The 26567-nt window shown below is 38.9% G+C and overlaps 1 protein-coding gene and 1 long non-coding RNA gene across 4 annotated transcripts; one reads left to right on the plus strand and one right to left on the minus strand.

The window, feature by feature from the left end:
- Positions 1–126: 126 nt before the first annotated feature.
- LOC118419812 (H(+)/Cl(-) exchange transporter 3-like) lies at positions 127–19644 on the plus strand. Of its 3 annotated transcripts, XM_035826414.1 has the most exons (22): positions 127–313; positions 2243–2445; positions 5584–5661; positions 8671–8892; positions 9171–9478; positions 11876–12082; positions 12554–12634; positions 12974–13156; positions 13286–13375; positions 13571–13626; positions 13735–13803; positions 13987–14134; positions 14519–14604; positions 14902–15023; positions 15483–15597; positions 15922–16017; positions 16228–16286; positions 16468–16575; positions 16808–16929; positions 17392–17486; positions 18604–18721; positions 19331–19644. In XM_035826414.1, the coding sequence occupies exons 2-21, from the start codon at positions 2283–2285 to the stop codon at positions 18692–18694; spliced, it is 2499 nt and encodes an 832-aa protein (XP_035682307.1). In that variant the 5' UTR covers positions 127–313; positions 2243–2282; the 3' UTR covers positions 18695–18721; positions 19331–19644. The 3 variants fall into 3 exon arrangements, with proteins under 3 accessions (XP_035682307.1, XP_035682308.1, XP_035682309.1); XM_035826415.1 differs by lacking the exon at positions 18604–18721; XM_035826416.1 differs by lacking the exon at positions 5584–5661.
- Positions 19645–23853: 4209 nt separating this feature from the next.
- LOC118419815 lies at positions 23854–25325 on the minus strand. The gene is made up of 3 exons (XR_004831662.1): positions 25168–25325; positions 24338–24453; positions 23854–24137 (listed from the first exon to the last, which is right to left on the minus strand). It is a non-coding gene; the product is annotated as an uncharacterized LOC118419815 (long non-coding RNA).
- Between the last annotated feature and the right edge of the window lie 1242 nt (positions 25326–26567).

The following is a 26567-nucleotide window of genomic DNA, read 5'->3' on the forward strand; positions in this document are numbered from 1 at the left end:
TAAATGTACTTTAACATCCTTGATACCGTTTCACAAGAAATAGATTTTCTATGCTCAATATTTGATTGAAGTTAATATCAATATTTTTTGCGTTTTTGCGGTGTTGAAAAAATCCGCTAGGAGGCGCTGTTCACGCGACCTGTCGGTCTAATCATGAATAGCAATTTGCAGACGAACAGTCCTGTATGTCACGCGCCTCTCGCTCATGCTGGGGTAAATTGTCTCCCTTTTACGACAATTGGCGCCATGATTGCCAAGTAGCTCCGTTACAGAGACCTTAGGGAAAGCCCAAGTGTAGTGAGCGGTACATCAGGTATGTAGAAAAAGCCACAAATTGGTATAAAAAGTTAATTATTTGTGGTCAGTGCGATTGTAGAGCTGAGAGACTGCAAATGGTTATAAAACGCATGGAAGACGATCTATAAATGTTTTGCCCTACCCTTTTCCATGCAACTTTGGTGTGTATACGGCTGATGTTATATTTAATAACGCCAGTTTGGCAAGGAAAAGCACATAGGGTACGAAAAAAACCTTCAAGTAGACGAAAAGAAGACCCCGAAAACGCAGCTGATGAAGGGGGAGGGGGGCGTGGGGTCAGGTAGATATTTGGTGCGAGGCGGAAGTTGACACCTAGTTCAGGCTAAAACGTTTGTAACATTTTCCCTGTACGTACTACGGACGGTTTAGGAATGTTAAACTTCCTTTTAAGGGGTTTACTGGAGCTGTAGGAGGTATGGTACAGTTAAGTCGTAGTTTGTTTTCAGATGACGTTAGTTACTATTGCGTAATGCAAAACATTTTGTTTTGTTATTAAAACTTGTTGCGTATTCTCAAACGTAATGTCTAATCTAGAAATAGTCTGAATCTATCTTAAGCTTTTTTCATGTTCATGTTCAGTCTGTTTATACAGATGGGTGCGTGCACTTGTTACTGGCTTCATAGAACTGATTAATGTTATACAGTTTGCCCCCCCCCCAAAAAAAAACCTGCAAGTAATGTTACACAACATTCTATTGTTACAATTTATTTCCAATCATACTGTTAGTAAAGTATAGTGTACTGCTGCTGTTGAATGATACATGGTTTCGTAATTGTTAGTGTTTGGCCAAGGACCTAGAGGTCTAGGGCTAGAATCCCCCGACATGCCATTGATGCTGGGAATGCCACTTAACACAAATTTTGTCACTTCTCTCAGGTGAAAATATGTACCTAGCTTCGGTTAGGAACATCCCTCAGATATCTGTACTACTAACATGTTAATATGTCTGAGGAGAGCCACATCACTATAAAAATCCTTTCAAACTTTCAAATCAAAGTTTGTGAATTCTTTCTACCCAACACTAAGCCCTAGTATCTTGGCTGACTTAGCGTTATGAAAGGAGAGTTGTTCCCTTTGTCAAAAGCTTATTGAGGAGCTTTCTTTGGTTTTGTCCTGATCTGTATTCAACTACCAGTAACGTTACATGTTGAAGCTTGTTAAGATTCAATAGAAAGTTCCTCTTGCCAAAAAGCAGTTACTCAAGCAACTGGATATGATTTTGGAAACGGTCAGACGTTTCAACTGGAATCCACCAGTTTTCATCAGTGACACTGAAAGTTCCTCTTGTTTTGACACATGGCAATGTTATCTGTTCTAATTTATTACATAGAAAATATTTGTATCTGGGTGTAACCGTATTTACGGATGTCCCTAGTAGCCAGACACACTGTTTGGATCAGAGTGAACATACAATCTCTGTACACAAGAATACAGCACGCCTTTTGGCAGCGTGTATCAGTGTGTACACAGAGTCATATGACTGGCCCCAGGGTATCGGGTATACAGGACAATACTGTAGTATCAGCGTCAGTCAGTGTTAGAAAATAAGGACACGGGGTATCAGGATAGGTACAGAAACTGCTTCAGCTGTTAGCAGTCTACTAGTTTAGAGTCAATATGTTGATGACAATAGCTTTGTAGCTTTACAACAGTTTTATAGCAGTATGAAATTTTATGGCCTTCAATAGAAGTCAGCCATGGTTGTTTAGAAAATGGAATATTCAGTTGTCAAGACTTCTAGAAGGAGCTGATTTCAGTGTTATACAGTGTTATCTTTGAATTGAATGAAGAAGCGCAAACATATATCTTTCAGAAGATGATTAAAGCCAGTGAAGATTAATACTTGTGGTGCCAAGTCTTGAGTGTGAATGGAATAGTCATAGACCACGAATTGATACACGATGTTTGTTGTTGTTTTCCCAGGTGGCTGCTTTTGTAGAAAACAAGCTGCAGTTTTGTGTTGATGGAATCAAAGAAACTCCTGGAAGCAGACATGTCGACACCAAAGTACGAGTCCATGAACGGGGGCCTGCCGGACGATGATGATGAACTCCTGGACATCGCCACGGAGATCGCCACGGAAACAGCCAGTACAACCAGCGCTGGCAGCAACCAACCTTTCCTAGGTGGGTCCAACATGCAGCAAATGTGACATTTACTTAAACAGTGATATTTTTCTATTGATTTTTTTCTTTGAATATCATAATGATGACATGATCTAAACCTAGTTGAGTCTCTATGACACTACAATCACAAATACTGTAAATGCAGAAATGTTCGCGGTGGTTTTATGTTCACGTTTTTCATGGTGACCACTTCACCGTGAACTTAAAACCACCGCGAACATTTTTCCATGATAGTATGAGACTGCAGTCTATGGCGCTACCGCAAACTTAAAACCACCGCGAACACTCCATTTTCCTACTACGGCAAAAGTAAATCCCCGCAAACTCAAATGCATTTACAGTAAACAAACGTAAGCACAGTCCCATTTTATACTGTACATTATAGGACAATAGGAGACAAGGATTTTATTCAGTTAGCACCCTTTGCCCTGTAGTTCACTTGTTCCAATGAATTCATTTGCGACTTCCCAATATCATTGATAAGTAGTGATCTCATCATCCACTACCCAATATCTATTCTTCAATGTTTAAGTATCTAACAAAATTCCTACTGGCACTTTCCATTGTAAGTGATAGTTCAGAGTCATGTTGTTGTCGGATTTTGTCAGTTTGAACTTAAAGCTTTTGAGAATATTTTTAATGAGAATCAAGTGTTAAAGGCGCCAAGTATTCCAAATGCGAACTGTTACCCCTTGTTCATGTGTTAAATGCCAACATACATGTACACTTGCAGGTTTATATGAACCTTGCTACTGCCCTGAAATTCCCTCCCTAACCCATTTTAAGGCCAGCTGATAGACCATCAATGCATTAAGGGAGCATTTATTGAGCCTAACTAAGTCTACAGGCTTTACCATTATGCCTGGCTGAAATATGTAGTGCACTAAGTACCCGCAGTAAAAATGCCATCTGGCAGGATCATTTGTTTCCTTCTGCTGTTGGCGTTTGCAGATGAAAATGGATAATACATGAATCAAAACATAACCCTGGTGAAAGAAACTGTTCTTTAGCAATGCTAAGAATTGCCAGCAGAGAATGAGAATGAATTGGCATTGTCTTGTAATTAAAGACATAAGATATTGGGTCTCTGCTGTAAGTTACACTACACAATATTAGTAGTACCCTTGAAGAAGCATATGGAATGTAATGAAATTGATGTTATACTGTAAATCTCAAAACTTTCACAGTGAATATGCATTTCCAATGTACATGTATTGTTACTATATAATATATATTACAAAATTATTTTGACCATACATTTAAAACACCATAACAACCTTTTAGTTTTGCCTCCTATGGCAAAGTAAAACCACTTCAATTGCAAATGAATTTAAAACAAGTGTCCCTTGGTGATCCATATGTTCCATGACCTGTAGGAGGCATAGATTTAATAAAATGATAATTCTGTCAAATATGTAAATTATGTTATTCACATGGTAATATTGAGAGATATAACTTATAAGGCAATAGAATTAAGTCCAGTTTCCACATCTCGTTTTTCCACACTCATGTTTTCCGACAAGCCCCTGGATAAAGCTAAGTCTACAGGCTCACACTCCCCACACAGATCGACCTATCCAAGCCACCAGACCTATCCACTCAGGCAGCCTGAATACCTTTACAGGGTCTGAAATAGTCGCACACTTCTCATATCCATCATGCTGTCAGGTATTATTACTATCCACCTGGCATTACGCTCACACCTGGGGTTTTATTCTCCTACATCCCTCAAAAATCTATTACATCCTCTGGGCTTCACTGTCAAAACAGTGTTTAAGTCTGCACATTGAGTTGTTTCCAATAACTGTGAGTGTTTGAAATATGCCCTAATGGGGGGTATGCAAATTTTAGGTTAATTAAATGGATTACCCGTCTGGAGTGAGGTGGGTCGACTCCTCAGGGTGAGATCAATGTTGTGATTACTCCCCCTGGGGGACTGGTCTGAACTGCAGGTCATTGAAAATTCATTTCCAGCTTCTCTTTTGATGAATTTTGGGTTTCCTTTGTTTTTAAAATTTTGGATATTGGAAAGTATTCAAAGGAGGTATTTACATTTCTATCTATTTTCTATCTTTTCAATTATTAAAATCTTACGAAGAAAATATTTTCAATCAAATAGAAGTACTGTCCTTTTATTTGTGCAAAATTTCTGTGTTTTTGTTTTTGCTGATTTTAGGATTTTTCTTTTCATCTAGATATGTTGCTAAAGTGAGAACCCGATAGGAGCCCCATGAACACAAACATTAATTTTATTCAGCATTCACTCTTTACAAAGCTTATTGTTCTGTTTTAAAAGATTGACAGTTTTTCCTAAATGGCAGTGACATGCTCCATTCATAACATGCCACACATCAGCCTCTGCTGACACTCATGCATCACTGCTGTCATAACGTCCTTGTGGCTCCCCTCTGGAGCACGCCTCCCGACGTACGGTCACGTTGCCAATCAATATATGGAAGCCGACCCCTAAGGAATTGCCTGGGAAACGGAATGAATATCTAATGTCGTTTTCCTGGACTGTCTACGACGTCTGGTAACAGTCCTGGCTCGACGTCACGGTCGTCACATGTCAGAAATTATGCATAATATATATGATTAGGTGTGATTTTTATCCTTATCACATCAGTGTTGATGCAGACCAAATTGTGGTAGGAAAACCATTTTTCTTCTCCTTTCTGCATGCATCTGTGGAACCCTTTTGCCAAATTACCATCACAGACTGCACAGGAATTGATCGGTAAAACCGTCATGCTAAATCATGTCACAGGAATCATGGGTAATTCTGAAAGAAAAAATCAAATGCATGACAAAATTGATGTAAAAAATTGATGCAAATATCATTTTGAACATTATTATTTCCATAAAATTGTAAAAAGAAATGAAAAAAATGATGGATGTATTTGGAGATGAGTTTGCTGGAGAGCGGCCATCTTGATGAGGTCAGACATGATGATAACGTAGAGCGCAGGCACGGCGACCATGTGAGCTTGTTTCCCTCCCTGCCAGCGGAAAAAAATCAGCCCTAATTCCTAACCAGCATGGTGCAGTGATTTGCAACGGGAATTCTTCTTTGTTCTCAACCCAAATTGGGATGGGCAAACTGACACGACTGACCAGAGAATATCGTTTTAACGACAGCATGGTTCCGACGAAAGGTTGACGCTACAGGGATGTCGCAGGACGATATCAGTCTCCAGCCTTTTCTCAACTCATGTGGTAGGCACACACCGCTTTTTCTCTCACTCTCTACCCTGATAACGGCTCAGCTGCATCTTAACTTTATTATACTGAATTATTTAGATGGTAAAAACATCAGCACTGTAAAATTGTGAATCCCTCGCCGTATCAAGGTTAATTACATTTCATGTGTAAATTCAAAGAAATACGTGAGGTGTAATTTAGATTTTGATTCATTGAGTGTCTCATTTTGATGATGTAAATGAGAGTTATTCACAGTACAATATGTTATTGTGCATGTTTCTTTACAGTGGAGTGTATTTTTCTTTATCATTATGTTCCATGTGTTGTCATGTCTGTCAGCCATTATACTTTTATAGGTGAATAAGTGTAACATCTGGAAGGATAATTTCAAAAATAAGCATAGAATCAACCGTTAAGGCAGTGTAGCAACCTTAATGGGACTATGCATGGCCAATAAACGGTTTGTAATAGATTTTAAATTCACCTTCATGGTCATTTCCATGTATGAAATGGTGTCTAGGTACAATGTGGTGTATTAGGAATGGTGCTCACTGTGTAGCACTAACCTTTGATAGTACATGTATATAGTCATGAATGTGAGATCATATGTACATGTCCTTGATATGCACCATCTTCAAATAGATAATTGCAATCTGGAAATGTAGTACCTGATAGTTGAGACAGAATTAATGTCGATTAATGATTATGTAATGTCTAATTTTTCATCATGAGAATTGAGTGCACAGAAAAGGTATTTTTTTTGTATTACTGGTATCACGTTTCTATAAAGACTATGTTTATGATAAATTTGTAACTTTAATATGCAGGTATTAATGTATGAACTTTTTGCTAGCGATGACATTTGTTTTTATGTATGCCATGTTTTACACGGAATTTCAAAGTGATGGCCCATTTAAGTTTAATTACTATTGAACAAAAAGTTTGTTGAAGCTTCAGCAAGAGAAAAGGGGCAGAGTACAACTTCATGTGTGAGAACAAAGCAATATTATGAAAATTCAGTGCTGTAGGTTTTACTTGGGACCCAAGCCAAGAAAGGTAGCATCCAAACTCAGCAATTGAGTTTCAAATAACCTTAATGTTACTTCTGACAGCAATGATGAATGTGGAAAGAAATTCCTAGAAACAGAGATTACATTATAATCTAGCAGTGACGTTGACATCTCTAACCAGGTTACAGCAGCATATTAAGTTATACTGAGTCATAGGTGCGGCTCCTGTGATGTGTTTTTCATGAACAACCATTCACAAACCTGTGCATTTGCGGTACGAAGCTCGCAATGTTGGCTCAGCAAGCGGACGTAGACGTCTTCTGGAGACGGTTGGATTTTATCCTGTGTACATTAAGAAGACACACCGGTAAGCTGGGCATGTCCAGGACTTAGTTAGTAAGCTACTGGTTTTCAGGAAAGTGTTTTTCATTTTTCCTCAAGGTCCTTTTCAAACATGCTGTAAATTGACTTGGTATCTGTAGATATTGAAATAGTATTAATTATTGAAGATAGCTATCTGATGGTGTAAAATTGTTTTGAGCTTTATCTTGCCAACACATATGGTAGAAAAAGAGCCAAGGAAAATCCTGCGTGTCATGTTGTAATATATAGTAAGCTCAACCAGATGATGGCAATATCAACCTTGTCATCATCGGGATAGAAAGTTTTTGGATACTCAATATAAGCAATGATGGTTCTATCAGCAAAAATGCTATTCACTGTCTGAAATTCAAATTGCTATGCAAGTCTATATGTCATTACTAAATTTCAACTTGTCTATGATTAACATACTAGGAATATATATCACAATGTCATGGTTTTAAATTATTTAAAGAATTATCCAAGGTATATTTGCTGAGAGTGAAATATGCAATGTAACTCTCAATTTTGAATAACCACCTTTAACTTCTCATGTTTTAATCCTTGAAATTCCTTTATAACACCAGGAATGCAGATGTTGTTGGAGATATCTGTGCCAAAGGTTACCAACTGCTATAGCTACATGTATAACTTGAGTCTTGGCGCTCTAAGTGACTGTTATGTATTCATGGAAGACACTCCATTTTATGTAACACAACCTAATGACTCCCCAACTACACCTCAGTCCTTGGAGCGCAGCCAGTGAACAGGCAGTCTCTGATTTCCATGGACACACTTTGAATTTGCTCCCCAAATATTTACTGTAGATATGATTTAGAATGTTGAGCTTTCAATGTACTTGCTCACCTGTCATATATTTGCTATTGATGCATTATGTAAAATGTAGGGTGAAACATCTACGGGCATATGGAAAAATATTTATGTATCAAATTTCTCATGGGATTTGTCTAATGCCCCCAAACTTGGGCTGACATTTTATCACGGATATAAAAGTGTGTAATGTATTTGTATGTGCTGCCTCTAAAAGGAAATGAAATCCCAAAGAAAGGGTTGGTTTTATGATACAGCTATGTAGCAGTGAAGTTTTATTATAGCTTGTTAGTGTAACAGTAAAAGTATTGTCAGGGCTCAAAATACCATTTGGCAATTATACAGGTTAGTGCAGGTAATATTGGAGCTGTATGAAGGTTTGCAAGTACAGTATTTCAAGCCCTTATTTAGGGTTGTAAAGACTTAATGGTTACCGGGTGATACAAATCCTGTATGTATGAACATGTCTGTGGGATTGAGGGATTTTGTAGGCTCTGACATGTTGATCCCATCATGTATGACATTTTGTACAAGCAGGGAGACCTTCAACATGCTACATGATCTTTTGAAAGATTGTGGAGATGTACATTTTAGATGTAGTTAATGGGGTACCAATGGTTTCATGTTGACGAATGTTATACCAAGTAAATGAGGTCATTTTCTCACAGTTAAGCAGCATCATTGATGGATCAATAAATGAAGTGTTACCTAAACGTTTAGTTTGCATAGATTTCCACAAAACAGGAAGAAACTCAACAGTGTGGTTTTAAAAACGTTGGAAATGAAATATGACAGGTGACTAATTGATTTTTATTTTTTGCAGAGTCATCGACCAACATCCTTGATTCTAGCGAGGAAACCATGCTAGAATTCGGCCAGTACGATGACTTCCACACGATAGACTGGGTCCGGGACATTTCCCGCGACCGTCTGCGGCACAAGCAGATCTCCAGGAAGAGTAAAGAGTCGTGTTGGGACCTGATCAAGGGGACCCACGATGCCTGGTCGGGGTGGCTGTGTGTGCTGTTTGTGGGCATGGCAGCAGGTCAGATACATGTCTCTCTTCTTAACAATGTGCTATCATTTCTTATATCTGATAAAACTATACCAAAGCCGCTCAAGTATAAATGCTGTTTTGTCAAAATCTTTTGCTTGAGAGTATTACAAATTGAAAACATACCCCATTTTTAGCCAGTAACTGAATCAACCATCCAAGTGTCACAGATGATAAAACCTATTTCTAGTCGGTCTCAACACTTTGATTAAGGGCTGAAAACTGCCGATATTTTGTCTAGAAATGTTTGTTATTGTGTTTGTGTGCAGGTTTGTTTGCAGGCATTGTTGACATCGGTGCCAGCTGGATGTCGGACCTGAAGGAAGGCATCTGTCCCGAGGCGTTCTGGCTGAACAAGGAGCAGTGCTGCTGGGGCAGTAACGACACCACCTTCGACGACCGGAGCTGCTCGCAGTGGCTCACCTGGTCCCAACTCTTCGGCATCCACACGGAGAACGCGGGGACGTACATCCTGGACTACATCATCTACGTGCTGTGGGCGCTGTCCTTCTCCATGATCGCCGTCTTCCTGGTCAGAACCCTGGCGCCGTACGCCTGCGGATCGGGGATACCAGAGGTAAGGGTGCCCCCGCATGCCATGGTATACTGTAAATACACTTAAGGATTATTTCTTGGTAGCTGGAAAAAGAACTTTTTGCAGTGGTTTTAAGTTTGCGGTAGCACCATGCACTGTAGTTTCTTACTGCCATGGAAAAATGTGCGCGATGCAGGGGTCTAGCCAGCGTCCGTTTTTCCGTCAATTGACGGAAATTTGCTACGTCTGACGGAAAAATTTTGAAACCAATCCGTCAACCTTGACGGACAAAAATCCTTGGTGGAAGCTACAGGCGGCTTGGGCACGCCGTCCACGGCCGTAAAAGCCACACACTGTTTGTTTTGCTATTGTTATGATTGTTGACAATGTGTGTCGGTGCCCTTTCGCATACGATAATCTCATTAAAACCCGTTTTTCAAGGTCTCAGTTCAGTCCTTCTAATTAATTTTTGCGGTTTTCGCGACGATTGTAATTGGCTGACGGAAAAAAAATTTCGAGCTGGCTAAAGCCCTGGCGCGATGGTTTTAAGTTCAAGGTGAATTGGCAATGCAAAAATTTCTGCATCTATAGTACCATAGCTCTGGTTTAGTCACAAAATTACAGAAACAAAAGTTACAAGTTGCACACATGATTTGTAGGTTCTTGCAGTTTGTTGACAGGCATACTTATTACTTTCTTGGCAAGCAAGATACAAAAAACAATGTGAAACACTTCTGAGTACCAAAATTGCCATATATGGCCAGATTTAACATTCAATTAAGTTGCATGTTCAATAGGTTTATCCATTCTATCAAGTACCAGGCTCTGGGCCTGTACTATAAGTAGAACACAGATCATTTCCTGTCATCACCCATCATAAACTTAAGGCACATCCTGACTCTAACAACAGGAAATGTGTTACCATGGCAATATGCAATTAGTGAAGCTACACATCCTGCTTCAGATTTCCGGAGGAGAAAATTTAATGAGACTCCGTCATGCTTTTATTTTTGGTATGAGCGATTTTTACTGCAATTAACATCAAAAGGAAGGAAGTCACGAAGAAGATGAATTACCCGGAGTGATTCCTGTTAAGCTGTAACTTTAGACTCAGATTTTGATTTTTGCTGTGTTGCCATTTCCATTTTTATGTTAGACAGAAAAATTACATATCCCTTGCCAGTAGTAGCTGACCCTGAAGAAAAGGCTGGGGTCAGCAGGTATTTACTAGGGTCAGTTGGGTAACACATCTTTCCCAGGCCTTTGCAGTGCCTCTCACAAAACATGAACGGTCTTGGAATATCTAAAAATTGACTGGGGAGTTTCCAATATAGAACCGGGGAGAAACCTTTGACACAGGAGCACAAATCGTTAATGCCTAACCAGATAAGCTGTTTTGTTTCAGCGATTTCCTTTGCGTCTGACCAATCAATGCCATGAATACTTTAGAAGCCGTTTAAGGGGGAAGACTTAGTCTTATTGCCTTATCTGCATTCTTGTCTTGACCTTGAAGCACATTATTCGGCATTAAGGGTGCTCAAAGTCATGGAAGTGTAATTCCTGGCTCAAAGCTGGACACATCTCTTCAGTGGCTGGTTGATGTTTAAAGGAATGGGGGAGATGCATTTGTTAAGTTTGTTATGTATAGCACTAAGTCTGCTTCCTCATCCTTTACCTGATTATAGAATCTACTTTACCATCATTTGTACAGTGTGGTATTTTTCACCATAATCTTAAACGTTACGACATGGTAAGTACATGAAGATGCATAAAAATATATTCACTCTCTAAGTCACTAAGTAAAACTTACTGAGTGATTTGCTCCTACTACACTATAAAAAACCTACTGTTAATATATAATCAGTGTTAATACTAAGCAGTCAGAATACCAGAAGAAAGCATACCGTGTTTGGTGGGACCATAGTAGACTGCACTCTGCTAATATTAGATAGAATGACATTTTTGGTTTGACCTTTAAACACTTTCGACTGTAAAATCAAGGAGATTTAATCTGATGAAAGCTCATTGGTGAAATGGACACGAATTTTGTTTTGACGCCTCGGTTCTCATGTGATGTACTGTATGTTGTCCACTGGTGTATTTTCTGACTGAATGTAACACAGTGTTTGTCTTGTTTATATGTATGGTGGGCCCCCTTGGAAATCAAGTTTCAAAAGTTGTAGGGGCCACCCACCTGTTTTCAGATGAGTCAGATGAATAGATTAGTAAAAAAAAGATGAAGTCCTTGAAAAGAAGAAAATCATACAGTGTTGCAGCAGTGGAAACTGAATAATAACTCTGGCATTACAAATAACAATTGCATCCTTCAACATGTTTCATTCAGTACTCCATCAGTGCATACTCATGTATTTTCTCTAAATTGTGGAGAACAATGACTGATATGCAGCAAGGATGATGATGATGATCTTTTCGCTCCAGATCAAGACCATCCTGAGTGGTTTCATCATCCGAGGTTACCTGGGGAAGTGGACCCTGATCATCAAGTCTGTGTGCATGATGTTAGCGGTGTCGGCCGGCCTCAGTCTGGGGAAGGAGGGGCCGCTGGTCCACGTCGCCTGCTGCATCGGAAACTTCTTCTCCTACTTGTTCCCAAAGTACGGCAGGAACGAGGCCAAGAAAAGAGAGGTGGGTTATTGAAACATTGGTATGTCAACTCTAGAACTGTAGTCTCCTTGAAATTGTTTTCCGTCATCCAGATTCCCATTGATTGAAAAATCTTTGCTTTTCGTCAATGCTAGCTAGAGCCCTTGTTGACTAATTCAACCTTCCAAAGGTTTAGTTTTAGGAATACCTCATAAGAAGCACTCCTATATGTCTGTAACCAAACAGTCATCAATTGATGTATGACTTTGTCTTTACCAATCATCATCATCATTTGTCATCCTATATGAGGTGCAGCAAGTGAAGTTTGACTTCAGTACCAACACGAAATACAATCTTGGTAGTATTTCTATATGAAATGTTGGTCTGTGCTAGGACAAAGTTGTTTTTCTTTTTGGTGTCATCCATGTACATCTCATAAATAAAGTCTAGTTACCAGATAGTGAGTACCAACCCCACAAAGTGATGTGAACATTTTACATGACTGTTATACAGATCCTGTCAGCAGCGTCCGCAGCAGGCGTCTCCGTGGCTTTTGGTGCCCCCATAGGGGGAGTTCTCTTCAGTCTGGAGGAGGTATGTCAGTTCTGTTAACTACATTCTGGCTCAGACTTACTACTTCAGTGACTTGTAAGCTAAATCTATCTGTGTTATGTTTCACAGCACCATGGCAGTTTTATGTAACACAAGAAATCAAAACAGGTATCTTCTCATAAAGATGTACCGTCATGTGGTATTGTACTGTTCCCAATTAATATCAATGTTTTACTACTGGAATGGTTATTGGTACTTTGCTGAGTGTGTTTTCTCACAAATACTAAGACTTTAGCAAACAAGTTAGGTCATAACACTTGTTCTATGTCAAATGCCACTTCAGTGTTAAGATTATGTTCTATGTTGTTTCTGTTGTAACAGGTGAGCTACTACTTCCCATTGAAGACAATGTGGCGATCGTTCTTCTGTGCCCTGGTGGCCGCTTTCATTCTCCGCTCCATCAATCCATTCGGCAACAGCCATCTGGTGAAGTTCTATGTGGAATACAACACTCCCTGGTTCTTCTTCGAGCTCCTGCCATTCATACTGTTGGGAGTCTTTGGGGTAAGTAGAGCCATTGGAAGTGTTTTGTCATTCACAATGCTGTTTACATGTATGAACTACATTTGTACTTTGTATGTTTTTTTTGTGGAACAGATTTTGCAAATCAATTTGCATACTGTGTTTTTGTAGGGTCTGTATGGGGCGTTCTTCAACAAGTTCAACCTGAAGTGGTGCAGATTCAGGAAGAAGACCAGAATGGGGCTGTTTCCTATTGCTGAGGTTTGTGTTCAACCTTTCTGTAACACATCACTTACTGTACTTTATCATTTATTTTATGTAGAAGATGGGACCTGTCAGTTTGGTTATTTTCATGTTATCTGAGCAGGAACAAAGGGCTTCTTATCTATTACCTTACCATACCTATTTACATGTATCTAAAATTTCATGTATTTTCATTTTTATTTCTATTTTCAGGTGATGATTGTCACATTCATCACAGCCTTGCTGGCATTCCCCAATCCCTACACGAGGTGAGCTTTGTCTGGTACTTTTAACTCATAGTCCATTTCTTTACAAAGTGAACCTTCTATGGCTGTTCCACAAAAGTGCCTTACCCCATGTATTATTTTCTCTTTCAGGGAAAACACCAGTGTTCTGATTCAGAGATTATTCAAGGACTGTGGACCTGTGGATGACTCTGATCTGTGGTAAGATACTCAGAACTCTTGAAATATGTCATTAATGTATGTTAGAGAGAACAGTTTTCCATAAGATGTTCAACTGGCTAAGACAACTTCTACAATGCCGGCTGGGTGCACTTTTGTTCCTTCAAATACATTTGATAAAATTTCCGTTTGAATATGTTTTCTGAACTGTTCCTGTCCCACCAGTGACTACAACGCAACCTACGCGCCGAACCTGAACAACCGTAGAAACCCGTACGGGGAGGCGGGGACTGGTGTACAGAACGCCATGTGGCAGCTGTTCCTGGCACTCATACTGAAGGGCATCCTCACCATCTTTACTTTCGGCATGAAGGCAAGTTGGGGGATTTTAAGAGTTTGGGAGCTTTTAAGAGTTTAGGGCTTTTAAGAGTTTCTCCTTTTTGCTGCTGTTGGTCATGACATTAAGCATTTAAGATTTACTGCCATGGTACATGGTGGAATAATCCTTAAGTCAACTGACATGCTCTGGAAGGCAAGCACTCTTCAATCATACAGAAAGACCTGTGTTGTTCCTTAGCTGCCTAGGACTTGTTTCCCACCTGTAGTACTAAGCATGTTGCAGAGACCACTAAAGACTGTCGTACGGCATAGTACTGACAGGAAAGCTGATAGTTATTGTTGCCACTGTTGTGTTGTCATAGGTACCAGTTGGAATGCTGATGGTCATTGTTTCTATTGATGTGTTGTGTTGTGTTAGGTACCAGCTGGTCTGTTCATCCCGTCCATGGCGGTGGGGGCCATCGCTGGCAGACTCATCGGGACAGGGGTGGAACAGCTGGCCTTGTTAGTCCTTCCCCTTGTCTATTACACCATTATATCGCTTCACTGTTTGTTATTACTACCATTCATTCCTGAACAAGTCAGAAAATGGGAGACATTTGTAAATCAATTCAGTTGTGAAAACATTGTTAAACCTTATTGAACAGAGTACAGAATGCAACAATATATAATTTGATTAACGGCAAAAATAGATTGTTCTTCACTTGGATGCATTTTATACTTAATGTCTATTGACAGTAAAATTTGCATGAATCTAGTTGTCTTCAACGAGTCACTAATCCAGGATTCTCTCGTTGCTAGTAACTTCCCTGACTGGATCCTGTTTGACGAGGCGTGTGCGGGCGGACAGAGGTGCGTGACGCCGGGTCTCTACGCCATGGTGGGGGCTGCGGCTGCGCTGGGAGGGGTGACCAGGATGACGGGTACGTCAACGTCTAATCATAAACATTAATAACTGTAAACATCACAGCAGTGTTAGTGATAGTTATGTTCTATTAGATATCAAATGTCTCTGTTATTACAACTCAACTCTCTATGTCCGTATTCGAGCTGTTGACAATGGATTTGTAGCCTTGATTGTAGTTATTCTAATATATACAAACATGTACATACACTTCATTAAATGTGTGTTTGTTTGTTTGTTTGTTTGTTTGTTTATTTTGATCTCCAGTGACTATAAAGGAATGACTCTGAAAGTCAGATGAAAACAATGTTGACTTTTTCTACTGTTATAGATTATACCTGAAACTCTATAAATGTAGGGGTGCTACAATTATGATATAAGTGCATGTCAGAACACCTTTACTGTAAATTGTCTTTACCACCATGCTATTGCCAGCCAATACTAGAATATTGAATCTTGTCCTGCTGTGTTGTTCCAGTGTCGCTGGTGGTGATCATGTTTGAGTTGACGGGAGGTCTACAGTACATCATCCCCATCATGGCTGCCGTCATGACCAGTAAATGGGTCGGAGATGCATTTGGCAAGGAGGGCATGTATCCTTGGTCTGCCATAGAGCTATAGAACATGTACACGAGTGATAGGGTATTGGCTGCAAAGTTGAAGAAATTGTGAAGTCATGAAGCAGGATTTCAGCAGGAATTTCATTTTCTGTAAATTGTACATGTATTTGATAGAATCAGTTCAGAACAAAACTGAAAGTTGCCATAATGTATAATTCCTAATCAAGGAACTTGTATCCTTTTTTCAATGTACATGAAACCTTACTATACACAGGATTCAGTTTTGTAACTCTTTGGTTCCTTTTTGACCTGTTATAGATTAATTAGATACTTGATGAGACCTTAACCTGTTAACAGCTACGATGCCCACATCCACTTGAATGGTTACCCGTTCCTGGATGCAAAAGAAGAATTCAAACACACAACAATTGCTGCTGATATCATGAGACCAAGGTAACAGGTTTATGCCTTCATTAAGAGGAAATGTAGCAAACTTTAGCTAATTTAATCAACCCAAAATTATGTATCAATGGCCTTTTTTCCTACCAGAATATGTAAAACCAGTTTGTATGTAATGTTGTATGAAGTATGCACCAGTCATTGCACAGGGGATTGTATCAGTGTACCTCAGCTAACTGCAATGTTGTATCTGATACTCTACAGGAGAGGTGACCCTCCACTGGTTGTCATTGAACAGGACAACATGACTGTGGAAGAACTAGGTGAGGCTGGATACAGAATGATATGTGACTACATCAGAATCCTTTCCGTTCAACAAATTCATGTTGTGTTAGGTTCTAATTCCATGTGCTTAATAGTCATCTAAGTTGGTCCTTTCAGGGTGATTATGTAGCTTTACCTGTTATTTGTTGATGCACTAAAGAGGGGTCATGTGTTGTACAGAAACCCTGCTTCAGGAGGAAGACTACAACGGCTTTCCTGTGGTGGTGTCCAAGGAAACACAGCTGCTGGTCGGGTTTGTGCTGAGAAGAGACCTCAGTCTCGCACTTGGTAAGGAGTACCACCAAAGGAATACCCTTAACACTACTGAAACTTCAGAAATGAAAAGCTTTGAATTGTACAATGTATGATGATTTAAGGACTTAATCTGTCAATGAAATGCGATTTTGTTGAAACTGTAACTTTTGCATAATTTTGCATTTCATAGATGGTTAAATGCTAGGTATTGTCCTGTTCACTGTTTCGTATCATATCCATCATACTAAATGATATCTTTTTGCAGATGAGGCAAGAAAAGCCCAAGACGGTGTTGTCAGCAACTCCAGGGTCTATTTTACGACTCATGTCCCAGGACCGCTGGATGTGGGGCCAAAACCCCTCAAACTCAAGAAAATGTTAGACCAAGTAAGGTCCAAACACTTCAATATGTAATACTGTATGTTAACTAATGTGTGTCCCTGTAAGCTCATGTAAGATATGCTGTATTTACTATCAATCATTAGTCTGTCCAAATTTTCTCTACATAGGCCTTGGTAACTTTATCCATAACCTACATGTACTTGTGTACCGTATCAGCCATCCGATACTGTAGCTTAATCTGTTACTTTACCCCCAAGAGAATGACGTTTTCGTGTGTGCCCACACTGCAGTTTCTATATGTTCTGTTAGAAGGACAAATGTAGCTTCTGTTTGTCCCATCAGAGGGGGTGAGCTCTGCTATATCTCCATTTGTTTTCTTAAAATACATGACATGTATAGAGAACACCATGCATACACATAAACAAGCCGTTTCAATGATGCGTTATGAATGGGTAGACTTGTTTGCTGTCAGCCACCATTGTAACTGTGACACTGTTCTATCCACAGAGTCCGTTCACCATCACAGACCAGACTCCCATGGAGGTGGTGATCGACATGTTCCGTAAACTGGGCCTGAGACAGTGCCTGGTCACGCACAAAGGGTACGTATTAGGCAACTTATATTTCACTGTAAGACTCCGCCCTTACCAGTTCATACAACCTGTGTTCTGATCTGATTAATAGCCTATTTTAGTATCCATACTAATTTGTCATCTTAAATGTTATAATTTATTTGCATGGACACCTTTGAATAAAGTACGCCATAAGTCCTCACAATGTTTGAAGATGTTAGTATACATAACTACAATTAATAAGCATGATTTTTCTTGCATTCATTGACCTGTATAAGGAAGTATCTAGAACATTGTGAAACTTAACCCTTATGACTTCATGTTCCTATGGGCCAAGGTTACAAACATGTACATTCATCTACTTCTATAATGTACAGCTTTAAGATATGTGTACTTACAATCAAACTTTCTGTCAACAGCACTGTACCTTTTTGTCTTGCTTTGTACATGCTACTGTGATATACATCTACATGTAGATGTAGAGATGCTGCTGGTAGTATGGCTGCTACAGTATTCACTAAGGGTACAATGTGGCACCAAATCCATGTTGCTGGCTATAGCCTAGAATGCTGTCTCCAGTTTTTCTTGACTTGACTCCCTTATGCCTCACTAATCCAGACTTTCTCTGACATTCATACTACCTAAACAGGGCTGTCTCATAGTCTTTCTGGTCCTGACTGGTCTTGTTAACACAGTCTAACAGATTTACAAGCTTGTGTATGTTTTTCAAACAATGTAGCTAGCTGGGACAAACTTTTCTGCTCCAACTGATGCTATTTTTAATATTTATCCTTTTCTCTTCCAGTCTTTACTAATATTTCCAATCATCACCCAACATGTGACTTTGACTTCTCTCCATGACTGTTTTGCTACTATTCAGCATACTCTGATTAACAATGTTTCCAATGTTGCATGTTGATTATGTTAAGCTGTTCAGAATGTATGCCATTTTCTGCTGTTGGGAGTATATAACCTTGTTGTATACACATGCATGATATTTGAAATGTGTAATATGCCATATGCTGTTCATTACACCTTTGGTTTAGTGCATGAAGAAGAATTATGACCTATGTTCCACCATACACATGTAGCTCTAAGTTGTTCTTTATCACATATGTTCTATTTTTTGCGATGTTGTTTCTTCCAGACGTCTCTTAGGCATCGCCACAAGGAAGGATGTACGGAAACACATCGCAACACTGGCCAATCAGGACCCAGTTTCTGTCCAGTTCCATTAAGCCAGACCCAACATGACCTCTGATTGGGTGGGGTTTTCTAACCTTCCAACAATGGCAGCAACAGCAACCAATCACATTCTTCATTACATTTCAGCTCACATACTTACAATCACACATTGCTAATCCATCATAAGCCAACAGCAATATAGAAAAAAAGCCATGGCAAGTACAATAGTGCTTTAGATGTTGTATATGACCAGAAGGTGACATGACTTTGGAACAAAACACTTCCAGCTTTAAGTTGTTGGATCAGCTATTTGCATATATGTTTTTAAAAAATAAGAACAAATTTACATATATTCTGGTGACTGGTTGTATACATATCATCATAATGTATCCATGATGTACAAGATGAAATAGAAAACATGGTCTATTGTACTTGCTTTGGTTTTTTAGGAATTTAACAAACAGCACATTAATGCATTGACTACTATCTGATTAAATTTATCTGTATACCAATGTATACCAATAATCATTGCTGATACATGTACTAATAATTCTGGGCTGATTCCAAATGCAATTCCTCTTCAAGTTCAAGCCTTTTTTCAGGTGATTGAATCATGGGTTTAAGGTGTTGGCTTTTCAATATCTTGTCTATCTCAACCAATAGAGTTTTCTTCATTCTTTTTTCTTCAGTCGGCTGTTGGGGATCATCACTAAGAAGGATATCCTGAGACACATAGCCACACTGGCCAATCAGGATCCAGATTCTATCCAGTTCCTTTAAAGGAAGAATCCAGCCCATTGGATAGATGAGCAATAGAACAGCTGTTCTGATTGGTTCAGCTTTGGCCAATGAATTAAAGTGAAGATACTCTGAGGAAATTGAAAGGATGTTTATTTCCATATATGGGTAAATTCCTCAGGTGACCATGTTTCAGCTCTGGTGGCCATTATTTCACCTAATGAAAATATCAATATTCAATTGCAAATGTTTACCAGAAACTGTATTGTAAAAAAGTGATATTGTGAAATTGTTGTGGATATTTCTATGATGTGCTTTCAATGGAAAGTGAAAGATTCCATCCTTTTGAGGATGACTACTATTTGTGATTTTTTTCAGTTTTCTCTATACCGATAGTAGGGTTTAATGTATAAAGAGACTGCTTGATTCTGCCTAAAACAGACTACAACAAGACACAAACTAGAAAGGCCGACATTTGCTTGAGAGCAAATACAGCATATTTCAGCCATCTCCCTCCTCATGTAACAATAGACTGTTCCAAAATCACTCATGTGCAAAAATGGAACACTTCTGCTTAAAATGACTTCTAACTACTAATCACACTTATGAGCAAAAATGAATCTTACAAAAACCCCTTCAAGAATGGACTCAAAAAAATAGACGACTCCGAAAACACTTCCGCTAAGAAATGGAATTTGGAATCATCAGCCGTCCAAAACCATATTTGCAAAAAATCCCCCCTCTGTGCAAGAATCGACTCTTCCTGTTATACCCCTATGTAAAGTGGAGCGATCCAAAAATATATCAGCTAAAATAGTCAGCGAAGTCCACAAAATGAATTTTAAAAAAATACCCCCTTCGTCGTAGAATGGAATCTCCCAGCTCACCCTGTTTGAAATTGCACAATAGACAAGTCCAGAAATACTCACAGTACATGGCCTTTGCATAAGAAGCAACCCAGTCCAAAACTGAATTTAAAAAAAGTCCCCCGTGCATGAATGGGCTCTTCCAGATAAAACAAGGCTTGCTGATTGGCTGCCGAATCCTCCTCATGTACAGTCTTCAGGTGGGGTTAAACTTCCATTTAACAAATGGAATTCGGAATCATCACCCATGTCCAAAACTGATTTTTTTAAATCCCCCCCTATGTGCAAAAATGGACTGTCCCAGTAGTAGTCTTATGTCAAGTGGATCAGTGCGAAAACACTTCCGCTAAAAAAAACATTGGCATTATCACCAAAGTCTAAAAGTAAATTTTAAAATACACCCCCTGTCCAACAATGGACTCTTCCAGCAAAATAAGCTCGCTCATTGGCTGGCCATTAATTGGATTTACCTTGTCCACCAACCACCTGGATGTCTATGGACTAGGTAGGTAGGTAGATAATTGGATCTACCTGGCACACCTGTGGCCCTGACACACCAGAATGACCTAGAGGTCGTTGACCTCGGCACTCCAACCTTACCTATCCTAAACTCTCCCACAAAAACCTCCTTAAGGAGCCATTTTGAAGTGATTTATACTACATATTATACACGGATCCTTTGAATAAGTATCTAGGGCACCTCTGTGCCAAATTTCAGGTCATTTGGATGTAATACCATGGTACAGGGGGCCAAAATATACAGTCTTGGTCCAAAAGTTGCAATAAAACCTCAATAAAATCATTTAAGGAGCAGATATGAAAAAAATAAAAAAAACACATTTGGGTATTGGCCCACTCTACCCTTGTGCCAAATTTCAAGTCAATTGGTCCAGAAACGGCGGAGATGAATCGCTTTGAAAATTTGACAGGAGAAAGAAAGAAAGAAAGAAACATTACGAATACAATATATTTCACCATACCTATGGTATGGCTGAAATATAACAATGAACACACCAGTCCTGAGCCGAGATGGTTGTGTTACTTGTGTAGTATAAACAGTTTTGGCAATCAGTGTTTTTAATGTAGTCTGACTTTGGCAAAGTTATTTTAATAGTATAAACAAAGAACTGTAGTAAAGAGTTACTTTGTCAAACAAAAGTATAAGTTCTGGCAACTAGTCCAAGGTTGGGAGAGTAAAGTCTTATTCATATGAAATAGGAATTATGAATTATGGAAGTGTATGTTTAACTGATATGTATGGTTTTGTAAAAAAGTGTTTTCATTTGTAGGACCAAATTTGTACAGTTAAAGACTGCATGACTCTGCTACGCTGGAACTTAAGCCATTCCAACTCTTTGTTGGTTCTTTCAACTCTACGTTGATTTTTCCTCAGTACTCAATACACAGTTTATTGCACCTTTCAAAACTGGAACTGAAGAATTTAAGATCTTAAATGTGCAAGTGTTAAAACAATTAATTTTTGGAAATGATGTTTGTATCACTATAACTAGATATAGAGATTATACATGTACCATAAATGTTAGTACTTTTGGGCAGCAAAAACAAATCCATATGATAGTTGTAGCCAGTAGCTATGATATAGTATTTATATTAAGTAAAAAAAATGACTTACAGAATTATGACAGCTGGACTGGTGTGTGGAATAAAGAATCAGCCTATTTCTGGCACTCTGCAAATTTGATAATTTCACTACCTTCAGCTTGGTATATTTGCAAACTGTCAATTACAGTATCCTAATATATATGTCATCTAATATGTCACGTATATGTATGATACAGAGAAATAGAAATTGAATATAGGGTCATAGATATGTTTGAAATTGTATCACTGGACATATATTGCAGATGTGATTATTTTATCTACAGAGTGGAGGAAACATACAGAAGTTTACTAGCTCCACAAGTATAAAAAGAAGTGGTGACTTTTTGTTTTTAGTAAGAGTGGTGTTAAAAGTGGTTGGATTTCATGGTAATGTTGCTGTTTTTGCGTATTTCAAAGATCCAAGACTGTTGAGAAAAGTACGTAGTTGGTATTTGGTCCTGACTGTTTGATATATTTTTGTATGGTATTTATTCAGGTTTGTCATTTTTGGAAAGAGCAAAGTGTGCTGTATAGATAATTATGTACTGTCATATGCTTGTTGGTAGGACCTTTAGGAAGCTTGCTTTCATGTTGTTCTCAATGTAGAAGACGGATACATCAATCAGGGTGCCAAATAAAGTAGGCAGTACGAACTCAATACATGGTTTTCAGATGATAGATTCAATATGGGGAAGAAATTTCTAAAAAAGCTGTGCTCAATTACTATACAAAAGTACTAGAAACAACTTCACAATTTGTCATAGAGAACTCTTTGAGTTGTTCATGATATGATGAAAAATTGCCCAAAAGAGTTGTTTGTATTGATGGTCTTTTGTCTGAGAAAATGTTTCAGGCAAACAAATTTACTTGTGGCTCTTGCATTTACCTTTTGAGGAATAACATCCTTGTGCGTTGCAATTGTCTACTTCTAAAGGTACATTTTTTACCTTTTTCTTTGTATGTTATTCTCTGCATAGAGATACGTTGACTGCAAAAATTTAAAACTGAAATGTACAGTCAAAACTGTCCAATATGACCACTCAGAAGACTGATAAAAATATGGTATAAATCAATATATGGACAGGTGGTCACTAAAGACAGGATTCGTAATGCTTGTGTCAATGGGAAAAATTATAATCACCAAAAAGTGGTCACATTGACCAGATGGTCCTTTATGTAGAGATGGTCACGTGTACAGCTTTGATTGTCTCAATGGAAGATTGTTGAATAAAGTCTTTGAATGAAAAACTGCCATATCTACATTGTAGTGTGTATAGAAGTGTATATTAATATTGTAAAAGTAGATTATCATATTGGATTTATCACAAAATCCCTGGAAATAGGTAGAAACTCTTGGAAAAATAAAAATTTTGCTGTCCTCTGTCAAGAAATGTTGTATCCATGGCTATTCTCTTTGTAGTTTACCCAGACTGAGCTATGCATGCACAAGGTTAGCTTTATTAAATCTCGCTTATAGCAGCCTGCCCAACCTCATCTGTCCAGCCTCATAGCAAGAAGGGGCCAGTTACACCTCTGGACAGCAGAGTTAGCGACACAGACTAGCACCAGGTGATGCTTGAAAATGTTTCTAAATGAGAATTTGTTTGTCACAGTCAATTACCAAACTGTTCATGTTACTCCCGATGGACGAACATCATCATCATCATGTTATCTACACCTACAATGACACTAGGAACACTCATAACCTACTAGTAATAGTATTTCACCTTAAGTCGTTCATATAACAGTTTTAGCACGTGGCATCAATACAATCTGATTTCTGATGACTAGTTGCAGTGAAATATTATTCTCAATAGACATTCTTTGGGTTTGGATGCCATGTTTCCCAGCAGGACCCTAATACTGCTATTTCACCCAAGAATAAAGATTTTTTGCTTGTTGCTTTTAGGGGCCATTATTTGCATAGGGAGATAATGTTGACTTAGATTATAGGCTACAGACCATAATGCCTGTTCCTATCTTAGTGCAATAACACTGACTCAATGTGGGTGCTATAGATAAGTTTTATTTCTCCTCATTGACAAGAGTCGATAGAGGTGACAATGGACTCTTACTTCCTCCCTTTAACTCCAATTTGTACAATTATGTCTGTATAAGCTAAGGTGAAGCACACAGGACATGTTTTGAGTATACAGAAACAACAGCCAGGACCACAGCAACTCAGTTGGACTAGAGATGTCCAGTCTTCTCAGTCTCGTTTGTCAGGACGGACCTTCTCTGGATCTGGGTACTGGGGCACGTTGAACCAGAACTCATCACTGAAAATGATCTGAAAGGCATGAATTTCAGAGTTAACGTTGGAACAATTGGAAACAAACAAGCATTAAGAATATATAGTATAGTGTTGTGACACTTCATCATATCATATATATACTATATCTAAAGCTAAAACTTAAGCAGGTCAGCAAAAATGCATAACTGTCTCAAGTCACTCTCAACCAGGATCATGTATTCTGCAACCATACTTACGTATGATGCACTTGCAACCAAGGAGCCGACCCCAACCACAAGTAGGATGTTTCCGTTTCCATTCTGGGTCCCTGACTCGGTCGCCATGCGTCGCACTGACTGGCGGACGTTAGTCCCTGAAAGGACAAATTTGGATCATTTTAGTACATGTTGACTGATTTGAAGCTAACTTTATAAAATATAGTATCTGATGCTAAATAATGATATATTACAATAGTCAATAGGCTCTGCTCGGTAGCCAACATCGGCCTGTCAAAATATGAAACTGTTACATTAAAACTTAATCTTAGTAAAAGGTATTCAGCAGGGCCTTAGAATTTAGTTAGATGATGACGACAAGGTGGTTTGAAAGGATGCCCGCAAACTACACACAAAATCATGTACATTTTTCATCAGCCACTCTAGTTTATGCTGGTACAGTGAGCTTCTCACAACAAGGAGAATAAAGAGAGACCAGCTATACAATGTACTGGTACTACCGTAGGACCAAGGCTAGTACTAGTACATTTTTCTTGACTCTTTTGTTCTTGAAAATGCATGGGCTACACGGAGGTCTAACTTTTTCTTTGACATTTTCCCTGATGATCCTCAAATTTATGTCAAAAGTTTTGCAATACCTGAAGGACCAAATGCTAAATGCACGTCCTTTTTTTTATACATAATTTTCTTGGTGGGACACCAATTTTTTTGTCAAACCAAGGACAAGTTGATGATTTCTGTCTTTGCATGTCGACATGTCTACACCCTAAGCCTTATTAAGAGCCTAAGAGGAAGTTACAACGACCGAGTCTAACACTAGGGTGTACTCTAAGTCCTATGTAACCACTTACCGACTAGTCTGGGGAGGGTTCTCAACACTGGCAGCATTTTGAGGCAGTTTTCTCGTCACCGATGTCCAACTTCGTGCGGTTCTCCAAATCCAAAATGGCGGTGACTCTCCAAGTCTCGCGATGACCTTGTGAAAATCGCGAGATCTCACGAGAAGCTACTATTTTGGGAGAGATTATTGAGAGTTAGGGGCATTTTTCTATCCAGATTATAATGTTATTAAACATTAGATCATTTGAGTAAAATATGCTTAACAAACTGTAATTTCACAATTGCAGTTTAATTGTCCCATAATGGTCGAAAGCATTACATATTCCCTTTATTACGATACGGATAATAAATGTGACTCCTCTAGTCTAATGGACTCGTCCATCTAAAACACATGGGCACTGGAAACATGAGGTGTTCAGCAGGTGTGTTGAACTTCTACCTGGCGTTTTGCCTCGTGTTGCACCTATTTGTGACAGGACGGTGCGAAGATCCTCCTACGGAAAACGTCTCTGATGAAGTGTTGGACGCTGGAAATGCATCAGATCACAAACTCTCCGGCTGGGACATATGTATCCTTTGGCTTTGCAGATGATGTTGTATTGTGATGCTAGGTCGGACTTGTCAGTACCTGATTGGTTGATAACTGAAATGCATTTTCCTTTGGGTAGGGTGATAAGACAGAGCCTTTGGAAGTACTAAAGGCCCTATTGTACCGATTTCTGATGATGTTATACATGTATTTTGTAGGCCAATCTAGTCATTTGTTAATCAAGTAAATAAAAACACTACAGGAGGTAAACATTACTCTCCAAGCAGAGGTTGGTGGAAAAAATCGTGACCTTTTCCTTTCATCCATCTTTATCTACCGACCTTTACGAAAAGTTCACGATTTTTTCCACCAACCTCTGCTTGGAGAGTAGGTAAACATTACATTAACAATGAAAATTACAAGAGGTAACGTTAACGTTACAGACATGCTAAAGGGTTGGGATGCTACAGGAGTAGTGACAGTACAGGTGTGCGGACATTAGTTCCGGGACACTACAGGTGGTGCGACACTACACTACAGGGGTAGGGACGCAACAAACATAGGTTGGTTCCTTGACCACTTGTTGAAGACAAGAGACTGTTTGCTCACAAGCGAATGGACCATAAGGATGCAGTCAGCACCATTGTTGCTATGGAGGGATATGCTAAACAGTACAAGATGATCAACATTCTCCTAGAAAATATCTTTAAGGTAACAACAATTGTCAATTGTACTACGTAGTGGTGTTATTTGTCAAGACATTGGTAGAATCTAACAGATTCCCTGTTGTTGTTTTTCATCCATTATTCTTAACCTTTATCTTATGAAATAGCAGCACAAAATTGCTGTTGAGCTATTATTGAAGTCATAACTTTACTATTT

This window comes from Branchiostoma floridae, chromosome 7 (genome assembly GCF_000003815.2).
Source record: "Branchiostoma floridae strain S238N-H82 chromosome 7, Bfl_VNyyK, whole genome shotgun sequence".
NCBI classification, from domain to species: domain Eukaryota; kingdom Metazoa; phylum Chordata; class Leptocardii; order Amphioxiformes; family Branchiostomatidae; genus Branchiostoma; species Branchiostoma floridae.

Excerpts from the sequence above, each read along its gene's own strand:
- LOC118419812 (XM_035826414.1), top strand. The coding sequence starts at position 2,283 with ATGGAATCAAAGAAACTCCTGGAAGCAGACATGTCGACACCAAAGTAC. Across the intron at positions 5,662-8,670 it reads GCCTTTTCTCAACTCATGTG|AGTCATCGACCAACATCCTT; the intron begins GTAGGCACACAC and ends TATTTTTTGCAG. Across the intron at positions 14,135-14,518 it reads TCTTTACTTTCGGCATGAAG|GTACCAGCTGGTCTGTTCAT; the intron begins GCAAGTTGGGGG and ends GTGTTGTGTTAG.